Source organism: Oryzias melastigma, linkage group LG5, assembly GCF_002922805.2.
Source record: "Oryzias melastigma strain HK-1 linkage group LG5, ASM292280v2, whole genome shotgun sequence".
Classification (NCBI taxonomy): Eukaryota; Metazoa; Chordata; class Actinopteri; order Beloniformes; family Adrianichthyidae; genus Oryzias; species Oryzias melastigma.
In genome coordinates, this window is record NC_050516.1 from 28,197,160 (window position 1) to 28,217,553 (window position 20,394).

The 20,394-nt window shown below is 37.0% G+C and overlaps 2 protein-coding genes across 2 annotated transcripts in view; both read left to right on the top strand.

Annotated features, from left to right (window-relative positions):
• Nucleotides 1-738: 738 nt before the first annotated feature.
• On the top strand, nucleotides 739-8,933 carry LOC112145272 (migration and invasion inhibitory protein; the record flags this gene model as incomplete). The annotated part of the gene is given in 9 exon segments (XM_024270408.2): nucleotides 739-966; nucleotides 1,055-1,194; nucleotides 3,369-3,474; nucleotides 3,551-3,662; nucleotides 3,740-3,819; nucleotides 3,902-4,028; nucleotides 5,596-5,692; nucleotides 6,018-6,128; nucleotides 8,691-8,933. Coding segments are annotated over 9 exon segments (1,098 nt in total). The 3' UTR covers nucleotides 8,829-8,933.
• A 796-nt stretch (nucleotides 8,934-9,729) lies between these two features.
• tnfrsf1b (tumor necrosis factor receptor superfamily, member 1B) overlaps nucleotides 9,730-20,394 on the top strand; it is a 19,209-nt gene continuing 8,544 nt past the window's right edge. The window contains exons 1-4 of the mRNA XM_024270406.2: nucleotides 9,730-10,266; nucleotides 11,154-11,240; nucleotides 11,325-11,432; nucleotides 17,477-17,558. Of these exons, the coding sequence (XP_024126174.1) occupies nucleotides 11,382-11,432; nucleotides 17,477-17,558 (133 nt within the window). The 5' untranslated portion in view covers nucleotides 9,730-10,266; nucleotides 11,154-11,240; nucleotides 11,325-11,381. The remainder of the gene's footprint in view (nucleotides 10,267-11,153; nucleotides 11,241-11,324; nucleotides 11,433-17,476; nucleotides 17,559-20,394) is intronic.

Below are 20,394 nucleotides of genomic sequence, written 5' to 3' on the forward strand. Positions count from 1 at the left end.
CATCTGCCATGAAATCATTTGGAAAAGTTTGTAGTTGTTACTCTTATTTTCATCCAGAATTACCAGAATGGGATGAAGTGAGGAAAAAGTAAAAGCCTCAACAGCAGATGAACCATTCCGGTAATTTTGATGGAGACCAGCACCCGATTCACAAACATTTCAGAAAGGTATTATAATTTCATAAAGTATTTGTGTCTGTAAAACTGAGATTGTAAACTTTGGACAGTTGACCAGTTCTTACCTGTATAAGATTTATTATTATTCTAACAATATAAAAGTTCTAGAATCAGGATGGGGTAAGATAACTTTCCAGAAGAAACATATTCATAAAGAATATATTGTTTTAATAAAGAGAAATTCGTTGTGTATACATTTATATGTTGTGCACAACTTTGTATTTATGAAAACGAATTTCTCTTGATAAACACAAAATATTCTTTATGAATATTTATCTTTTTTAAGTTATCTTACCCCATAGAAACAGTTAATTTAGCTTTTTCAACCTGAGACATTAACGCATCAGTGTTGAAAATGATTAGTGGACAGCGCCCTCTGTTGTTCAACATTACGAACTGCAGCTCATTCCTAATAAAATTCTGTAACTTTAACAAAAGCGCCAATCACCCCAAAGGCATTGTGGGTAGACTGTACGCAGCCAATCAGGGTTCAGTTGTCAATGCGTTGCTATGCATGGGGGCGGAGCTTGTTGAAAATTTGTTTTGAAGAGACATTTTTTTTGCCAAATTAGCATTAAATTTTTCGCTTTAAAGTTGTTTAAAATGTCCACACATCGATTAGACTCTCTTCCAGAACGTAACAAACATTTACTGACGCAGCAAAAACGGGGAGGACTGAACGGCCGGAGCGGCATATCCGAGAAAAAGCCCGGAGTTCTGGTCACTCTCACCGAGGGAGACAGAGGTCCCGCGAGAGCGGCTCTGGCCAAACCCTCAGTCCGGTTTAAAGGTAACCAAATTACTTACTTAAAGATCCCTAAACAGAACTAATAGTCTTAAAATAGACTGTTTTTTTATTCTACTACTTTATTTAACAGACGGTGATATGCGCCTCCATAAAAACACTGCTGAGACCCCCAGAGGACGAGCAGGTGGACGGATGAAACCATCAGACAGAGACCCTACAGTCCACCAAAGACTGATCAACGCAGAGGACGTGAATCCCAGCAGAACTCGAGTAAGGAAGGCAGCAGGATTCTGGCATTCATCTGGTCCAGATGTGTTTGTTCGAGTTTATTTGGATTGGGTCGAATCCATTTTCTGTATATGAGAACACTTATGCTAAATGACTGTAGGACTCCAGTTTTTAATTTACTATTGCTAAATAGTAACATATTTGTCCAATTTCCACTTTAAACTTGTTTAGTAATGAAAAACAAATCTTCACCTAACTATTTTAACATTAACAATGTTAAAACTTTGAGTAATAGATTAATCAAATCTTACATTAAAAAATAATGTAGTTACTAATGTAATTTTTGTTATTTTGTGCAAAAACACATCAAATTGCTTTTAGGGACAATACATTTATAAATCTGAGGGCTTGGCATCAATGTCAAACTGACTATAATTCTCTCATTTATGTGTGATTTGATAAGAATGCAACTTTTGTTAACATTTGCATTTAAATCAATTCTATCTGCTCGCAAAAAACTTTTTTTTACATAACAAGCTGTATAGATTGAACGAAAACTTTACTTTAAATAAATATTAAATTTATGAATTCAGTAAAATAATAACTACAAGACATAAAAGTTAAAACTAAATTAGATGAGGGAACTATATCCATATATATGATCATATATTACCTTTGGAAAACATTTATGAAATATATTAGTTCATTTTATTAGTTTTATTTTTCTTACCAAGAAGAAAACATCTTAATTCCTGAGGCTCCGCCTACCGCTGCGTGTGGTGCCGCCCATTTCATGACATCATCCTATAGCCAGCAGCGTGTCATCGTTTCTCCCACAAAAATAAACTATATTCAATTTTTTTCAAAGATGGTTACACATACCAAATATCTGCCCTTAGTAGTCCTGGCCATCGCTACACTGGTACACCACCCAATCACACTCGGCGTCTGCACGGCTGTGCCCGACCGGAGTGGGGAGGGTCTTAAAAGAGCCGATCTAAGGTCACGAACATCAATTTGAGCTGTAATTTATTGAATACAGGACACAATTGGAAGATATATAGTATTCTGGATCTAAAATGTTTTTTTTTCTGATCAACACTAGCTCAGTGGTGAAATTAGGTGTTAGACTGGAGCAGACTCTTCCTGAAAGGAGCGGTCTCGTTCTGTTATGTCGGATCTTGAGGACCCGTTTGTTTTTGTCCGTATAAGAAGGGGTGCTGTTGAGAGCGCAGGTTTTGGAAGATTACTCAGGAATGTGTGAACGGATCAAAATACCGTTTTAGGGTCTTCATAGTGAAGAAGGAGCAGTATAATGAACTTAAAAGCTCAAAACGTGGAATTTTCATGGTTTGGCCCCTTTAAAACTTACGATACACTTATTTTAAACCTAGACTGAAATGAATCATTTGTGTTTCAATCTAAATCAATTTAATTATTGGAGTTTTCATTTGAATAATTGAGTAATATTGTAATTGTTATAGTATTATAACAGATATTTTACTGTTTTACATCATTCAATAAATAATGAATGCTTTTGTTTTGTATCACTAAGGCTCTAAGACTCTTTTGTCTCCCTCATATTTTAACAAACATTGAAATTATTGATGTTGAGATGATGCTCCATGAAGCACTAACGTGAGCTGATGATCCAATGCTTCATTTGCTCCAATGCGCCATCAAGTGGACAAAAATGGTATAACACTAATAGAACATTTGTGATCATTGTAGTTCTGGTGGAAAGTTTTATAGTGAAAAAAATTAACGATTAAATATGATTTTAATATTACTTGTGTGACTGTATTAACACGGAGTCTTCTTTTATAAAAAAGTTATCTGGCTAAAAGAAAAAGTAGGAACAAAAAACTTGTGTTACTTTATGGCTTTGACAATTTTATTCCTCTTTATTAAAAACTACTAACTGCCACTGACCACAACTCTCCATCAAACACCCACATTTCGAAGGGAGCCAGAATGATTTATTACAGCCGTCAAAACTCACGGCACGACCGACCCACTTCCTGAACCTGCAGCGACGTTATCTTTTTCAGCTCCTTCCCCTACATCATAACTCAAAACACTCCTAACTTTTAAAGAGTTGTAAATCTGTGTAGGGCTTTAATGTGAATGATTGGATCTATGTTCCACAGAAGAGCATCTCAGACTTTTGGTAACTATTCAGTCAGATCAGTCAAGCACATTGTTTGATTTTGCAGGGAGACGTTCAGAGTAGAGATGTTGACCAGTCCAGTAAAGGCGATGACACACCGGCTGCAGCAAAGCGCCGTCTGCAGCCTTTACTTGGATATGACTGGATTGCAGGTCAGTGTCTTCAGTACGAGGATCTCCTAATCCATCACACACATCATTCAGCTCATGTTTGCTTTCACTCGCTTAGGAGTTCTGGACACGGAAGATTCTGTGGTGGAGCGTCCTGACGAGTTCTTCGATGATCTGCGGGTTTTTCGATCACTGAATAAAGACGAGTGTGTCCACGCTGTCCAGACAGAGTGAGCATTCTTAAAATGTTAGTCCCCAGTACACGGATAATACCTGTTGAATCTGATGCCTTTCTGGTTCTTTTTAGATGTTCTGATGTGAGTCTTCCAGTGTCAGCTCTCCTGACCGATCAGGAGGATCCAGAATCCAACAAGGACAGCCACCAGTGTAAGAGAGATTCTACATTTGGCTCATTTGCTTTTCCTATAGATAAACTAACATTGATCTCTCTTTGATCAACTTTTTCCAGGTACATTTTCTTACAGGATAAACAGCAGGTTGTTTCCTGTTCCTCTTCACTCTCAGGATTGCTGCACCGTGTGCAAAAGGCTCAAATCCTCGCACCCTCACACTACCGCAGAGCCAGCTCTGATCAGGCAAGAATGACACAAATGTTTGTGAAATGTTTAAATTTCAAGCTTTTTTTAAACAGTCTGGGAAAAAACAAAGAGATGGCTGAGGCTTTCTGGGTTTTTTCCATCCAATTTTATGTTTAAAACCTCTATTGCTGTTAACTTTTTTGTTAAAAGATCAGAACATTCACAAAGCAACAAAACTTTAGTTGAATCTTTAGTGTTTTATTTTGGCACAAATTTACAATAAAATTTTCAGCAATGAATTCAATGAAAACAGTTGTTTTCATCCCAAGTTGAAGTCAACATGACAATTTGTTTTATAAAAAAACGTTCCCAGTGGTGTTTTATTTATGATTATAAAGTTTTTAATCAAAATTCCACAATCTAAATATCTTAGAAAGCCATTTTTCATGTTGATCTGAAGCTTATGTTTCCAAAATCTCCTCTGAGGGGGCGGGGCTTTTGTAGCCGAGCTGAGTAGCTCCGCCCCTGAACTTTAACAGCTTGAGACGGTTGTAGGAAATACACTCAACTCCAAAACTAAGTCCGTCTGGACTCGTCCCACTGCAGAACTTGCTTCTAACTCTTATGTTTCTTACTGATAGAGAAAAAAACATTTTCTTTTACTTTCTGAGTTTTTGTTTTAAGTTTTTTTTTTAAACTCTGTAACTTCACGGCTAAATTTTGAATTGAATTAAACTTTATTGATCTCACAGAGGGGAAATTCATTATCAGGGCAGTTCAAAGGAAAAAAAAAACAAGTAAAAATAAAAATCACAGAACATCAAATAGCCAAACAAATAAGTAAATACATAATAGAAATGTTACATAAATTGATGTATAATATGATCAGGGGCGTCAAACATATGGCCCACGGCCCTCCATATGGTTTAATCCATCCTGGTTGTGAAGAGAAGAACAAATAAGGATGTTTACAATAAAAAGCAAGTTTCTAGCCCGTTCCCGTGGCGAGTTCTGGTTCTTTAAACAAATAACCGCAATTCGGAATTCTGCCACTAGGGGGAGCGAAGGAAACGTAGGACCAACATGACAAGAGATCTAGAAATAAACACAATAAACAATGTAGTAGGAAGTGATTGAGGGATTTTGAGAAAAAAAACAAAGCTACAGATAAGAAGTTGACTATAAGTTATTATGCTGTTATGTTTTTGGTCCGGCCCACTTGAGATCAGAAGGGTTGAATGTGGCCCCTGAACAAAAATGAGTTTGACATCTCTGGTCTAAATGATTGCCATCCAGATTTTATTCCAGTCCTCAGTTTTTCCTGAAAAATGCACGATACTCCTCAATCCAGATTTAGTTTAAAACACTGGAAACTGGATGCAGATCCTTACATTGGCCTTCCAAAAGCAGGTTCCTACACTATTTTTTTGTAAAAAATGTTTGGTAAAACCACATTTTTCACAATTTTTGCTCATAAGAGCTGCAGATTGACCTGTGCCAAAAACTGTGCAGAATTAGCATTTAAAAATATATATATTTTTCCTATTAAAATATCTATTGTTGTAGCAGAAGTAAATGGAGATTCACATCATTTTTTTGTTTAAATGTTCTATTTTATTTTCAGGGTCAATATTCCTCGCTCCGCCCTCCTACCGCCGCACAGATACAAAGCTCACCGGCGATGCAGCTTCGACCCGTCTGATAGTTTTGGTTTACCAGCGGTGAGTTCAAACAACAATCATGACCTTTCTGTAGCTTGACCTCCTATCACTTCTGATCATGACACACACACAAGCATGTTCTCCTGGTTGTACCACGCTGATCATATCCTTAAATGAATTGCAAACATGTTCCCAGTAGTCTTTTAATCATGATGATGCCGTTTTTAGCTAGTTTTAGCTTTGAGGTCGTCAGCACCAGGCAGTCCAGGGAGATCTGGAAAACAGGACGGGTTGAGGTTCTTGAGGAGCAGGGTCGGCCTGCCCTGCTCTAGGCTAATTTACCACATTCTTTTTGTCACTCATTTTTTGTTTCCATGCTTTGCAGCACTGTCTCTCGGGATGGTCAAACACCGGTCAGAGCAGCATACCTCCACCCAGCAGTCTGGACCTGCGGAGCAACCTTCATATGAAACACTCACCCGACACAGAAATGGAGGTGAGACGCTGAAACCTGATAATATCATCTATACATTAACAAGCCTCTGAAATCATTTCTGCTCATTCTGACATTTAAAGCAAACATGAATTAACCAGCATGCAGTGTGGGAAAAAAACTGAACAGCATCCTGTTATTCAGCATCTGTGAAGCTTTCGGCATCAGAGTTTTAAAGTAGAAGATTGTTGGAAGATGCTATCAGCTCACTGAGCGCTCGGCTCTCGTTGCATCTCACCTCAGCTCTTCCGCTGGGCTAAACTCTGACATCATTTCAAAACCTCCTGAAGTCATTCTGCTGCAGCTGCTGGTTGGCATCCTATAAACGTCTTTTAAGTGACCCACTTTCTACAACCTTCAAGACGCTTTACATTCTGAAGGGCATTTGCTTTTTAGAAATATAGAACACTTTCACTATTTTTTTTCCCCAAAAATTAAATAATAAACAAACAAACCACTGTTATTAGAAAGCAGAAGTTTAAGCCTTTTAAACTGTGTGTATCTTTCATAATAATAAATAAAACCTTCAGAGTCAGGGTTTTACCGTGGTATTTTTGGGCAGTTTCTGTAAATATTTCATTTTTAAAGTCGGTTCTTTGGAAGACTGGCAGCTAATCTGTTAATGTATAAATGATGGACTCTAAATTGGTCTGTGATGAGCGTCAGATTGAGTTCACCTTTTACCGCTTGTTTTTATTCAGATAATGAAGGATAATGTTTTAAAGCCACCTGCACAGTGATATAGAGCAGCGACCGGAACTTTTTTTTTTTAGGTCTCAGGTTCGTTTCTTATGGCTGTATGTCAGCATCTTTATTTTCTTGGAGTAACACTACAGATATAAAAGTCTTTAGAGTTCTCCCTATCCAAATGTCGATGTGTTTTGTGCTCACAATTTACACTTTTAGGTTAACACTTGATAAATTAAAATATTCAGATAATGAAAATGCTGCAACAACTCAAAAGTGTGATTAATGTGATATATGTTTTTAATTGATTGACAGCCTTAATTATAAATAAATGTACAGTTTTGTGTGGGATTTCATGAGTGATCGGCAAAAACTGTAACAGAAAAAACGAAAATTAATTGTGATTAATTCTTTCATTTTTTTTTAATCGATTCCCGGCCCTAGTTAAAACAATTTTTCCAAACAGAAGTAAATGGATCTAAAAAGTACTCTAATGTGTACTTTTGATATTTATACTTCTTTTTCTTTATTGAACCTAAAATATTATTTTATTTTATATATTACCATTTCTTTTCCTAAAACAGGTTAAAATCTTGTATTTTATCAAACAATCACAGTTTCCTGAATCTTAATTCTGAATTGCCAAACACTGATGAGTCTTGATTCATTTAATTATCTTTGTGACGTGTGTCACAAGCTTCAGTCACAAAACCTCAAACTCCTCTTGCAAAACCAAACTTTCACCTCAAATCAGTTCAATCTGTGCTCAAAACCAGTAATTGCTGTCAACTCTTACATACTGTACTGTATCAGTAAAAGGTATTACTTGTTTTCTTCTCTAAATCTTTGGATTGTGGTGAAGACGGTGAATCTACTGATGTTTGGTTGTCTGCTTTGTTTGGACGAAAACATGGTCAACCACAGCAGCTCTGATTCCCTCAGATACTACTGTTCTTTGTCTTCTCGCATCATCAGCCATAAGTGTGATCAGTTATGAGTCGTTGTGTTCAAGTGGTGACACTTGTGCTTTCTTTGTGTTTGACTTCCGTCACCTGTGCACACCATTCATGCAGCACGGATGGTAAATGTGCTGGCAAGGTGCGTCTGAACTGGTGAGAAGTGTGTATGGTTTTACCAAAGGAATGACTGATTCAGTCAGTGCAATTTGGTTCACACAAAAGGGTTTGTGTTTTTGCAATTGAGGAAAAACTGTAATCCCTTGTGTTTTTTTTTGTTTATTTCCTCCCAGTGAAACTATCTTGTATGAGCTGATAAAACATCTGCTGCTCTAGAGATGCTTCAACCATCAGAAGATCTCTCACTTTTACACATTGCCATCAGTTTGGACTTTGATTTTAAACAAATATTCACAAAACTGATTGTCAGGGTGCTCATTCTCTGAAGAAGAAAGAAAGATGTCCTTTTTCATCACATGACCCTACAACAGAGGGATGCAGTTTGAAGGGCTGGTTGATAAAATCAGTTTGAGTTGATCTAAGCTTAATAGATCCATAATCCATCCATAAAACTAGAGATCGATTTAGCACATAAAATTAAAGTCTGCTAGCTTGATGCTAGCATTTAATGCGATTTCCCATAGAACGGCTAATGCTAACGTTCCATCGACGTTCACATACTTTACTGACTAAATGAACATCTTTATAAACTCAGACATGATTTTTCCAAACTATTTAAAGGAAATATTCTTTTAAAGTAACAATTTGTGGTCTAACGCACAGTTTTGTGCTCATTCTTTGCGTGTACTTCTATAGCTTGATCGCCACCTAGTGGCCAAACTGAAACGCCCTCCAGAAGAATGTTATTTAATTGGTATTAAAATCCGAAGATGAAACTCTGGTTCTGTGGTTTGTTTTCCAGAGTTTGTCTGAATCGGAACCATCCCACCGCAAACGCTTTGACCAGCTCTCCAATGTGTCCCTCTTGGCTCGCCACAGCTACCAACACTTTCCTCCAAAGAGATTGGGAAGTTCTTTCAACCCTGGATCGTCGTTATAACCTTACACAGAAAGTGAAGGCTGTCCTGTTTTCTGTCAACAAAACTATGTCTATGTGTTTACAGTGTTAAGAATTTTTCAGAATAAATGCATTATTTTACTTATCTTTTGTTTAATTAATTTTATTTGTTTTACATCCATCCGTCTTCTAAAACTCCTCTTTCGAGGTCATGGTGCTACTGGAGCCATCCCAGCTATTGTTGAGTGAAGGTGGGGTACATCCTGAACAGGTCGTCAGTCTGTTGCAGGGTTTTATCTGTTATGTTTAAAAAAAAATTTAAAAAAGGTATGCAAGCTAGAGAAATAATCCAGATTCACTTTTGATACTTTTCTGATTTGAAAATGTAGGATTAAAAAGTCTAACTAAACCTAACTGCATAGCAGTTACAGACACACTGGTATAAAAATGTTTTTTTTAATCGGGCTGGGTATCGATAATAACTTGCAGAATCGATTTGATTCACCAGAGCCTGATTATTTTAAATTATTTCTGTGAGTATATAAAGATGTTCATTTAGTCAACGATGTTTGTTTACGTCCACTGAGCATTAGCATTAGCCGTCCTATGGGAAATTCCATTAAACGTTAGCTTCGAGCTAACAGACTTTAGCTTCATGTGCTCGATCGATCTCACTTTTTTATGGATCGATTATAATCTATTAGCCTTAGATCAATTTAATCAACATAGCTCTACTTTTTCACATGTTCTTGTGACATTTTTCTCATGATGGAAGACAAATTTTAAGAAAATGAAGCTTAAAATTGCATTTCTGAATATTTCTTTACTCAAATTGTTGTGAATTTGACTGGATGAAAAAAATCAGCTTGGGGAAAAATTAGATAGACAAATAGATACATGAACTTTTTTTTTTGCATCTGAGCTGGGAATATGGAACAAAACTGTACAGCTGGATCTGATATTGTCATTTTTGTTGTACTGGTAATGTAAGCTAGTGGAAGAGAGTGTAAACGGAGAGCTCTTAGCAACAGAGAGGGTAAAGTGGGCGGGGTTACTTCACACCTAACAGTTTAAGGCCAATGAATTCTTTATCCTAGAAAAGGATTTTTGATTTTGGGCAACAATGACCCACCGGGTTGGAGCAAATGTAAAATTCCCATGTATGTAAGAAACAGGAATGAAGGAAAAGACATAGTAAGGACTGGCATGGAATCAAAAAGGATCATTTAGAAAAGAGGGAAGTCCCAGTGAATCATCATTATGTGGTGGCAGCTTGTGCTTCCTTGTCCATCCGTACGTTTTGGCGCTCACGTCCTCGCACTTCTCTTTTTGCACTCCTCAGCGTGGGTTGGGGAACACTGTAGTTTGCAAAGGTACAGACCTTTACTTGGTTTGCAGGAAACCACAGGTACATGTACCGAACGCCCATGGAGGGTTGCTAACCCCCCTACCCCACAACACTTTCCGGTCTGTTTTGCAGGTCAGTAAACTTTAATGTTCTAGCGAGAGTAAAATGAGCCAGGCTTTACTGTTTTAAAATAAAATGTATTCGAGTCAGAGAAACCTTGTGGTTGCCATGGTGATAAAAAGGATTTGAAACTCTGGATCTTAATGAGATCTCACTGCAAACCTTGCTGTTACTGGAAGAGTCTGAATTTACGGTTTGATCTAAGAGGGATTTGTGCTTTTTAAGCGGACATTTTTGTTTCTATTTTACTGTGTCATCTGAAAACTGTCATGCCGTACTTTTGGAAATGACTCATCAGTACAGGAGCAAAACCAAAAGTGTTAGTGTTTGAGAAATTAATACCAACAAAGAAAACATTCAGCTTGTTTTTCATTTACACTGAGTATCAGGCTTAGGAACTGAAACAACAAGATGGTAAAGTAAACACTAAGACAGTATTGCTCCTGTTGTGCTCGAACTCCAGAGAAATTCTGAGGATGTGGGAGGGGGAACTTTATTTTGAAATGTCAACTTCTCATACTAGAACAAACAGAGACACACACTGGGCACATTCATCTGCATGCCATTTTACTGCAGGGGTTTGACTAATACCATCCCATCTTTGACCATAAGTACCAACTTCCATGGAATTGAAGTAATGAAACTTTTAAATCATCCTCCTCAAATATAGAATTTCAAAAGGTTTTTGTTCACAAGGGGAAATAATGTACAGCACAGACTTAGTAAACAATCTTTCCCTTGTGCTGCAGTTCCTGTTAGACTCCATCACAGTGTATTATTTTGGTGTATTGACTCAACAGCTTCTTATTTAGAACATGAATGTAATACATCATACATAATCATCTTCTCTTGTTATAAAAAGTTGTTTATACTGCTGAATAAAAATGCTTTACATACAGGTAACGGACCAGATGAGGAAGTGCAGCCCCAGTTTTCACACTCCGCCCAACTTACCAGGGTTATTCACACCAAACCCATGAATTCAGGTTAGCGTCTGCTTGCTCGTTTCCTTCCTCCAAATTCTTGCTTCAGTTCAAGGAAACTGCTCCTGAGCTCTGACCCGCCCTCAGAAATGAACAACACAGCACAGTTCACAGTTCTCAGTGAGAGTTTTCACTAAAGAGGCCATGAGGGACTTGTTTATTCTACTGGTTCTGCTGAGTGTCCAGACTACCAAGGTAAGCCCTGAGAGGTTTGATTTTTATTTTAGTCCTCTTGGTTGTTGATTTTGTGGGATTTGTGTTTTTTTTTTTTTTTAGGGAAGTGTTCGCCAGTGAATGTAAAGGCACAAAAAATTGGAAACCATAAATATCCAAGCTGGAATTTTTTTTGTTGTTTTCATGTTAAGACATGTTAAGTCTTTCATTAAACACAAACCTGCTATAGAAGTTCTTGTTCATCGCAATGAGTTTGTGAGTGAGAGCAAATAGAAAGTTAGAATTGATCTGGGATAAACCACAAGATATACAGTATATAGGTAGCTTTTTAGTAGTATCATATGTAGATTCAGACACTCTAGTGTATGTAGTTAAAGGGTGGTGGTGAGTGTTAATGGAAAAAATGAAATGTTCTCTGAGAGAAGCTGCATTCAGTCCCGCCTCTGTTCACAGATGGTCTGCTGCCTTTATCATCACTTCCATTTAATGTGTGGTTACACTAGCACTGCCACAAACGATTATTTTAAAAGCTGACTAATCACCGATTATTTTTTCCAATTAGTCAACTAATCGGGTCATGCTCAAACTGAAACCATCATTAGATTTAAACTAACTAAAAATAGATAAATAGCATTACCTGCGATAATGCTAGTGTAAATGCTGTAAACTGAATAAGGCTGCTGAAGATGCTAGTGCTGATAGCTGAAGATGCTGGAATATTAGCTAAAAATTCCCATAGCCAGCTAAAATATTAGTTAAATCCTAAATTACAGAATAAATAAATAAAAAAGCCTAAGTTAGCCAAAGTAAGAGCTAGCATGCAGCTAAAATATTAGCTTTACTCCAAATTAGCCTTAAAAACTGAAAAAAAATCCCAAATTAGCCAAAATACATAGCATGCAGGTGAAATATTAGCTAAACTCCAAATTAGTCTAAAAAATCATAAAATTAGCCAAAATAGCTAGCATATAGCTGAATATTAGCAAATATTCAAAATAGCCTAAAAATACCAGCTAAACTCCAAATTTGCCTTAAAAAACTGAAAAAAATCTTAAATTTGCCAAAATACTAGGATGCAGGTGGAATATTAGCTAAACTCCAAATTAGTCTAAAAAATTAGAAAGAAAATCATAAAATCTGCCAAAATAGCTACCCTATATTATCAAGCTTTCAAAATAGCCTTAAAAACTGAAAATAAATCATAAATTAGCCAAAATAGCTAGCATATAGCTGAAATATCAGATAAACTCCAAAATAGCCTAAAAAACAGAACAAATCCTAAATTTGCTAAAATAGCTTACATATAGCTGAAATATTAGCTAAACTCCCAATTAGCCTTAAAAAACTGAAAAAAATCCTAAATCTGCCAAAATAGCTGGCATATAGCTGAAATATCAGCTAAACTACAAAAATTAGTCTTAAAAACTGAAAAATAAATCTTAAATTTGCCAAAATACTAGGATGCAGGTGAAATATTGGCTAAACTCCAAATTAGTCTAAAAAATTAGAGAAAAAAAATCATAAAATTTGCCGAAATAGCTACCATGTAGCTGAAATATTATCAAACTTTCAAAATAGCCTTAAAAACTGAAAATAAATAATAAATTAGCCAAGCTAGCATATAGCTGAAATATCAGATACACTCCAAAATAGCCTAAAAAACAGAAAAAAATCCTAAATTTGCTAAAATAGCTTACATGTAGCTGAAATATTAACTAAACTCCAAATTAGCCTTAAAAAACTTAAAAAATCCTAAATTAGCCAAAATAGCTAGCATGTAGGTGAAATATTAGCTAAACTCCAAATTAGTCTCATTTTTTTTTAAATAGCCAAAATAGCTAGCATGTAGCTGAAATATTAGCTAAAATTCCAAATAGCCTAAAAACTGAAAGAAGTCCTAAAGTTACCAAAATAGCAAGCATGTAGCTGAAATATCAGCTAAACTCCAAACTAGTCTAAAAAACGAAAAAAAAAAATCCTAAATTTGCCAAAATAGCAAGCATTTAGCTGAAATATTAGCTAAACTCAAAAATAGCCTTAAAAAAACGTAATAAATGCCAAAATAGTTCAAAAGCTAGCAGAATGCCATATAACTTTCAACTTTACTTCACGATTAGTCGTCAATTAGTCAACTTATCGTGGCAGCCCTAGGTTACACAAAGTCTGATGAAGTCTACTCTGTGGACTAAATGCTTTCGGAGCAATTTCCTGTCATCTGCAAAGAAGCATTTGCAATCAGCATATTCTGACCTGCCTGTCATTACAGAGCTGTGGTGAGATAGTTTTCAGTCAACGGTGCTTCTGATTCCTTTCACCAAACCAATGCAGGGCTTTTTTTTTTTTTTTTACTTTGAGGTAAAGCTCTCGTGCAGTTGTGCAATGCCCAAAGCCAAATTATGTTAAAGAGGGAGGAAATGCAGAGGTGAATGCACCTGTAACTTCTGCTGCTTTCTCTGCATCTTCAGTCAGCAAATACAGGCTTGAATGGAAAATATGGTCACAGATGTGGGTGGTTTGGCGCTACTTATAGCTTCTCTTTAGCATTATAACATTTGTTTACGGCCTGTCGGATTTTTTCCATCATTAGATTGAATTGATCATTTTACTACTGCTTCTTGAAATGTTTAAAATAATGTCTTAAGATGGACACAAAACCATATAACCAGATCTAGTATATCTACACAAGTGGACAAAAGTGTTGGTACCCCTCAGTTAAAGAAGAACAAACCCACAATTCTCGCTGAAATCACTTGAAACTTACAAAAGTAACAAAAAAAAAATTAAACAATCAAAACCAGCCATCACTTTTGAATTGTTGATTAACATAATTATTAAAAAAAAAAAAACTAATGAAACAGGCCTGGACAAAAATGATGGTACCTCTATAAAAGATTGAAAACTATTTGACCAGAGTGACATGATTAACTCAGGTGTGTCCTTTAATTGACATCACAGGTGTTTCCAAACTCATAATCAGTCAGTCTGCCTATTTAAAGGGAGACAACAGTCACTCTGCTGTTTGGGGAAAAGGTGTGTACCACACTGAACATGGACAACAGAAAGTGAAGGAGAGAATTGTCCCAGGACATCCGAAAAAAAAAATATAGCCAAACATCTTAAAGGTAAAGGCTATAAGACCATCTCTAAACAGCTTGAAGTTCCTGTGACAACAGTGGTTCAAATTATTCACATTTCAGGTGTTTTTAACATGTTCTTGTAGCATTTTTCTCATGATGGAGGACATATATGAAATAGTTTAAGATTAAAACTGATAAATATACTAACCGTTTGGATATGTGATGGAAACCTGAAGACAGACAGATTTATAATACTGCTCCTTACAGAGCCTGGAGAACTCCGTCACAACAAAATCCTCCCGTCTTATAGCAGGATCCGATCCCCTCTCTTATTCCACAACACTCGTAAACCTTAGAAATGGGATAGTGGGGAAAAAGATCAACAGTATATCAAACGAGATAACATGAATGAGGGACACTTTCTGCCGTTAGCATTTCTTTGTTAGCCACGTAACTTTGCTTACTATTACACAGAAATGCTCTAATAACAAAAATATTGTTAGAACTTACTCGTGAAAGGTAATTCCACATGATCCGCTACATAAAGAGTCCGGGTTGTTGCATTTGAAGGCAAAGCAAACAACCGACATGATAGCGATTCTATTGACTACAGCTGCTTTAGCATGTAGACCTAGCTTAGGTTGACCCCAGCAATATGGCGGCGCCGCTGGTTCACTCCGGATCCGGTGATGAGGCGTCTGACTATCTAATCTACATCTATGGTGCATATAGCCCATGGCGGTGAGGGACAAAGAATCACATACAGCGCTCCGGTCTGCAGGCTGTAGCCAGTGGCTTCTCGTCCAGTGTATAACACAGAGGATCACTCGTTGGACACGGGACGGTTGCAGTTCACACCAACATCGTTCCGCCCCGGAACCCCAACTATGGTTCCTACACGACACAGTGGGAGCGAGGCTTCATTGATTGGAAATGCTCACCGGAATTCATTGCTCGGTACTCTTTATCGGACCGGATCGCACCGCAACGGACTACGGAATTTAGTTCACATGTTTCCCAGCATGCATTGCGGCTCGGCTCAAAATGTATCTTTGTAAAAGAAAAAACCCTCAAAGTTACATTTATTTTTCTTCATATTTTATCTACAAGTAACAAACATGTAGTATGGAATTCAAATTTTCCAAAATACAAAAACCATGTGTTTGAATGTATCGGTTTTGGGCTGGGTTTAAATAGCAGGCAGCGACAAGCTACTGTTGGATCAACCTGGCAGTGCGACTCTGTGCTGGGAGCACGGCGGAGGGCCGGCTTGACACCATTGGCTCATAGTAATATGGGTAGAACAGATGGCCACGTGACCTACACACACACGGGCAACCAGTGGGTATCAGCACAGTACCCGCTGGTTAGCAGATACAGTGGCCGTAGGAAGCAGCCCACTCCTAGTACGCTTGCTAGCCCTCCCGAAACTGCCAAAGTTTGGCCACCATTTTCTTGTTCAACGGTTCAACAATCCAAATACTCCCCTTAGCCCTCTCCCTTCGTTTTACCCCTCCGTGCTTGCTCCAAACGGAGGGTGATGAAAAAAATAGTGTCTAATATTTCAGACGTGACTTCCGTTCAATGACGTCATCAACATCGCCGGTCCGCTAGCATTAGCACAGCGCTTCCAGCGGTTGAATATCGATAACAACAGCGTTTTATAACTTTAAAAAGGTCGTCCTACAACATAAAGTCATTACTTACATTTAAATGTAAACATCTGTGGTTCAGAGCGCACCAAAGAGAAGAAAAGCGCTTCTTCGCACAACGCGATTTACTCTCGCGATAGCGGACTTTGGACCCCTCTGTTCGGAGTGTGAAACTTAAAAAATAATAATTCCGGACACGACTTCGACTTCAACTGCCACTCAGATCAAGGCTGAGTGCTAAGGGAGAGGGAGAAGGGGAGTATTCGGACTGAATAGAGCCTCCGTCAAACTAATACAATCATCTTGGAACTACAATGCCATGCTAGAAAAATAAATCCCTTCTTTAAAAGGCATAAACACATTCAAGTCAAAGCCCTCCCACTCACCTTTTGCTAGAATTGTACATGCCTAATAAATGCTCCTCCAAACATTTTTCTTCATTGATGATTCTTTATGCAACTTTATTTCATAATTAACCTGTTACTCTAAAACTCAACCTTTTCTTTTCAAGACTAGAAAATACAGAAATACCATGAATAATGCTCAATTCAGAGCAACAACACACCACATATGTCAGTTAAAGATGGATACGCTTGTTCTGGTGTATTTTTCCTTATATTTCGGGTTTTCTAAGTTTAGATTCATTTTTCTTTCTTTGTTGAATCTTTTAAACTGGGTCAGTTTCAGCCCATTTTCTGTTTACATTTCTTATTTACCTTGTTACCTTTAAAGATCTGTAACTGTAGATGTCATCTTCATGTTTGTTTGTTTTTTCAGAATTATTTAGAAAAAAAAATAATTCAAACAATTCATTTCATTAAAAATATTTCTCGTATCTTTCAAAATTCCCCAGCCACTTTGGATAACTCAAGTTTATTTTATGAAACAGCTGGAGCAGTTTGCTCATGAGGAGTGGGCCAAAATACCTGTTGACAGCTGCAGAACGCTCATTGACAAATACAGAAACCGTATAATTGCAGTGATTGCCTCAAAAGGTTGTGCAACAAAATATTGAGTTATGGGTACCATCATTTTTGTCCAGCCCTATTTCTTTGTTGTTTTCTTTAAATAATTATGTTAATCAACAATTCAAAAGTGATGGCTGATTTTGATTATTTAATTTTCAATACATTTTTATTTATTGTGACTTTTGTAAGTTTCGAGTGATTTCAGTGAGAATTGTGGGTTTGTCCTTCCTTAACTGAGGGGTACCAACAATTTTGTCCACGTGTGTACATACTATATTGTGAATCTGATAATTTATGAGAATTGTTAATACAGAGACAGAAATGTGTTTTATTCACTTTTTTTCCCCTTTTGCCCCGGCTCAAATCAGGCATACGCGAATCAAAACGATTGCAAAGAAAATGAGTACCCGAAAGAGGGTTCTAACCTGTGCTGCAAAAAGTGCCAACCTGGTAAGAGTTTTTCACAATAAAACTTTACACACCCACTAATTCTCTGACTTATATCTGCACATAATGACAAATGTTTGGGGAGACGATCTAAAAGTGAGAAGATGTTTTTTTTTTTTTTATCAAAATCAAGTCAAAATAATAATAGAAACTACAATGTACAAGTTTAGAGGACAGCTACATTAGTTTTATTCTTAAATACAGTATGTATCAGTTTAAACAGAGACGTTATCATTGGTCTCTACTGCAAGTCATTTTTATCAAGAAACTGAAGAGAAAAACACACCAACTTCCAGGGTGTTGTGACAAAAACGAACACAGAAGTGCTCAAAAGCATAAACTTCAATCCTGACTCATCATTTTTACTTAAAGCTTTAACCCTGGATTTGAAGCCGCACATAATTATTATTCTGTTCATTCACAGTGTGCATCAGTGTAAAGCTGCTTATACACCAAAGCTCCTTCGGCAGGGATACCGTTAATTTAATTAGAACATTTGAACTATTTCCCAAGTCTAATGCTAGCACTCCAAAATGACAGAGAAAAAAAATCAGTTTTAAGGTTGTAAAATGCATTTTCCTCCAAATATAGAAATTCCAAGCACTAGTTCTATAATATACATAGAAAACAGCCCACATTTGCTTCAATGCTTTTGCATGTGTCATAATATCAAGTTAGTAAGCCAAAAACTGTCCAATTCGAAAGACAATAACAAAACATTCCTCTACCATTTTAAGTCATGGGCAATAAAGCAACAAAAACAAACAAAAAAACTAGGATGATAGTATATTTACATGTTATTACTAGGGCTGGGTTGAAAACATCTGTTAATCGATCGGAATCGATCTAAGCTTAATAGATCAATAATCAATCCATAAAAGTAGGAATTGAGCTAAAGCATAATGCTAAAGTCCGCTAGCTTTATGCCAATGTATAATGGGGATTTTCCCTGGTGCTAACAATTGGTCGCTGACTAAATGAACAACTTTGTATACTTGTCTGCATGAAATTTTAAAAACTCTGTTATGAAAATATTTTTTAAAGTTAACATTTGTGGTCTAAAACACAGTTTTTTGTTCATACTGTCTTCTTCTGAAATAATGTGTGATGCTATAGCACGATCGCCACCTAGTGGCGGAACTGAAACGCCCTCCAAGAGAAGCAGAACAATCGTTGGAGCTTCTCCGTTTGAGAATCCATGTAACTCTGTATGCTATTGACAATCTCATTATTTCATATTTCATTTTACAGTATGTGAACTGTAACAGAATAATATGAAAATCTTCAAAACATATATAGATTATTCATGTATTTCTAAACATGTGTCTAAACATGTAAAGTAAAAACTGAATTGAATCAAATTGAATGGATAAAAAGAATCGAAAAAAGTCAAAATGAATTTGATCCAAGCTCTGGTGAATCAAATCGAATCAATTCTGGAGATTATTTGCGATACCCCGCCCTGGTATTTACATGCAACCAAGACAGACGTAGTTGCATCGTCCCCGCATATTAAAAGTGCATCCAAGGCTAAATTTTATTATTTGTCACATGTATTTTAAGGAGTACTTGTACAAATTGGAATGGTCACAAACGGCATCAGTGAATATTATAATGTAGCTTTATTACGGCACTGCCCTCTAACTGTACATGCGCGTGTCCAAAGCTGTAAGAGGGATGTTTTTACATATTTTAGCCAAGGTCTCCAAATCCTAACCCCTCCTCCAAGACTTGGGCATACTGACCAATGATCCCGACCCTACCCTTAAGCAAAATAAGTATGGTTAAGGACAGAGTTCTGCAGTGGGCACTCTTATTTCAGCATTCAAAATAGAGGGGCCAAGAAAAAAGTTCAGATGTGACGTAGTTAGGAAACAGGCCAGGGTCGGAGAAAGGAGCAAGGCAGGAAGCGAATAAACAGGGAGCGGTCAAACAGTGAGACAACAGACACTAAACGCTTAGACTGAATGCACCAGAGTAACAAATCAAGACTTCGCACAGAGCTGAGTGGAGAGCAGGGTTAAATACAACATGGGGATTAGCTTGAATGGAAAAGAGCTGGCGAAGCCAGGAGCGGCAGCAGATGCATGATGGGAGATTGAGTGAGGAAGGGAACAGGTGCCGTCAGTACTCTGGCGAGGGTTCCCTCTGGTGGTCGGAGGAGGACATGACTGGTTGAGCCCTGACACCGTATTTTAGAAAATTGCACGAGAAACTCACTCAAAGAAAAATTGAACGTTTGTTGAGGCACTTCATTAAATCAACTTCAAACAGTTCTGTACAAGAAGATATACATAATCATCCAAAAAGCCTGTGATTATAGGCTGTGAAAACTATTTCCATCAAAACAATAGATAACAGAATCCTTTAAAAATATTTTTTGCATGTTAGCATATAGCATTTTAGCTAACAAAAACAAAATCTAAATTTTTTTTTCTGATTTCCATTATGTAAAATCATACAATTATATATATTTGATTTGCTACAATGTTTGTTAACTTGGATGTTATATGTATTTTCACTGTACTTAGAATGTCAGTAATTGCAGGATAAGTACCAAACAATAGAAGTTTTAACCACACAGCAAAACCTCACAAATGTGGGTCAAATGTGACGCAGACTTCAATTTGGGTCAAATAACGTCATTTCCCATTTTGGCCCTAGTTGATCCAAACTACAGGGATTTATTTTTTTTTACCAGTCATGCATTTACAGGTCCAAAAAAAAACGTTTGAGGCCAGCAGGCACCAAATAATTTTACTGAGGCATCTGGTCTGTAACATAGACTGTAAAAATAATGGACAAAGCGAGCAATGAGGTCCCCCATTGGAAATGCATT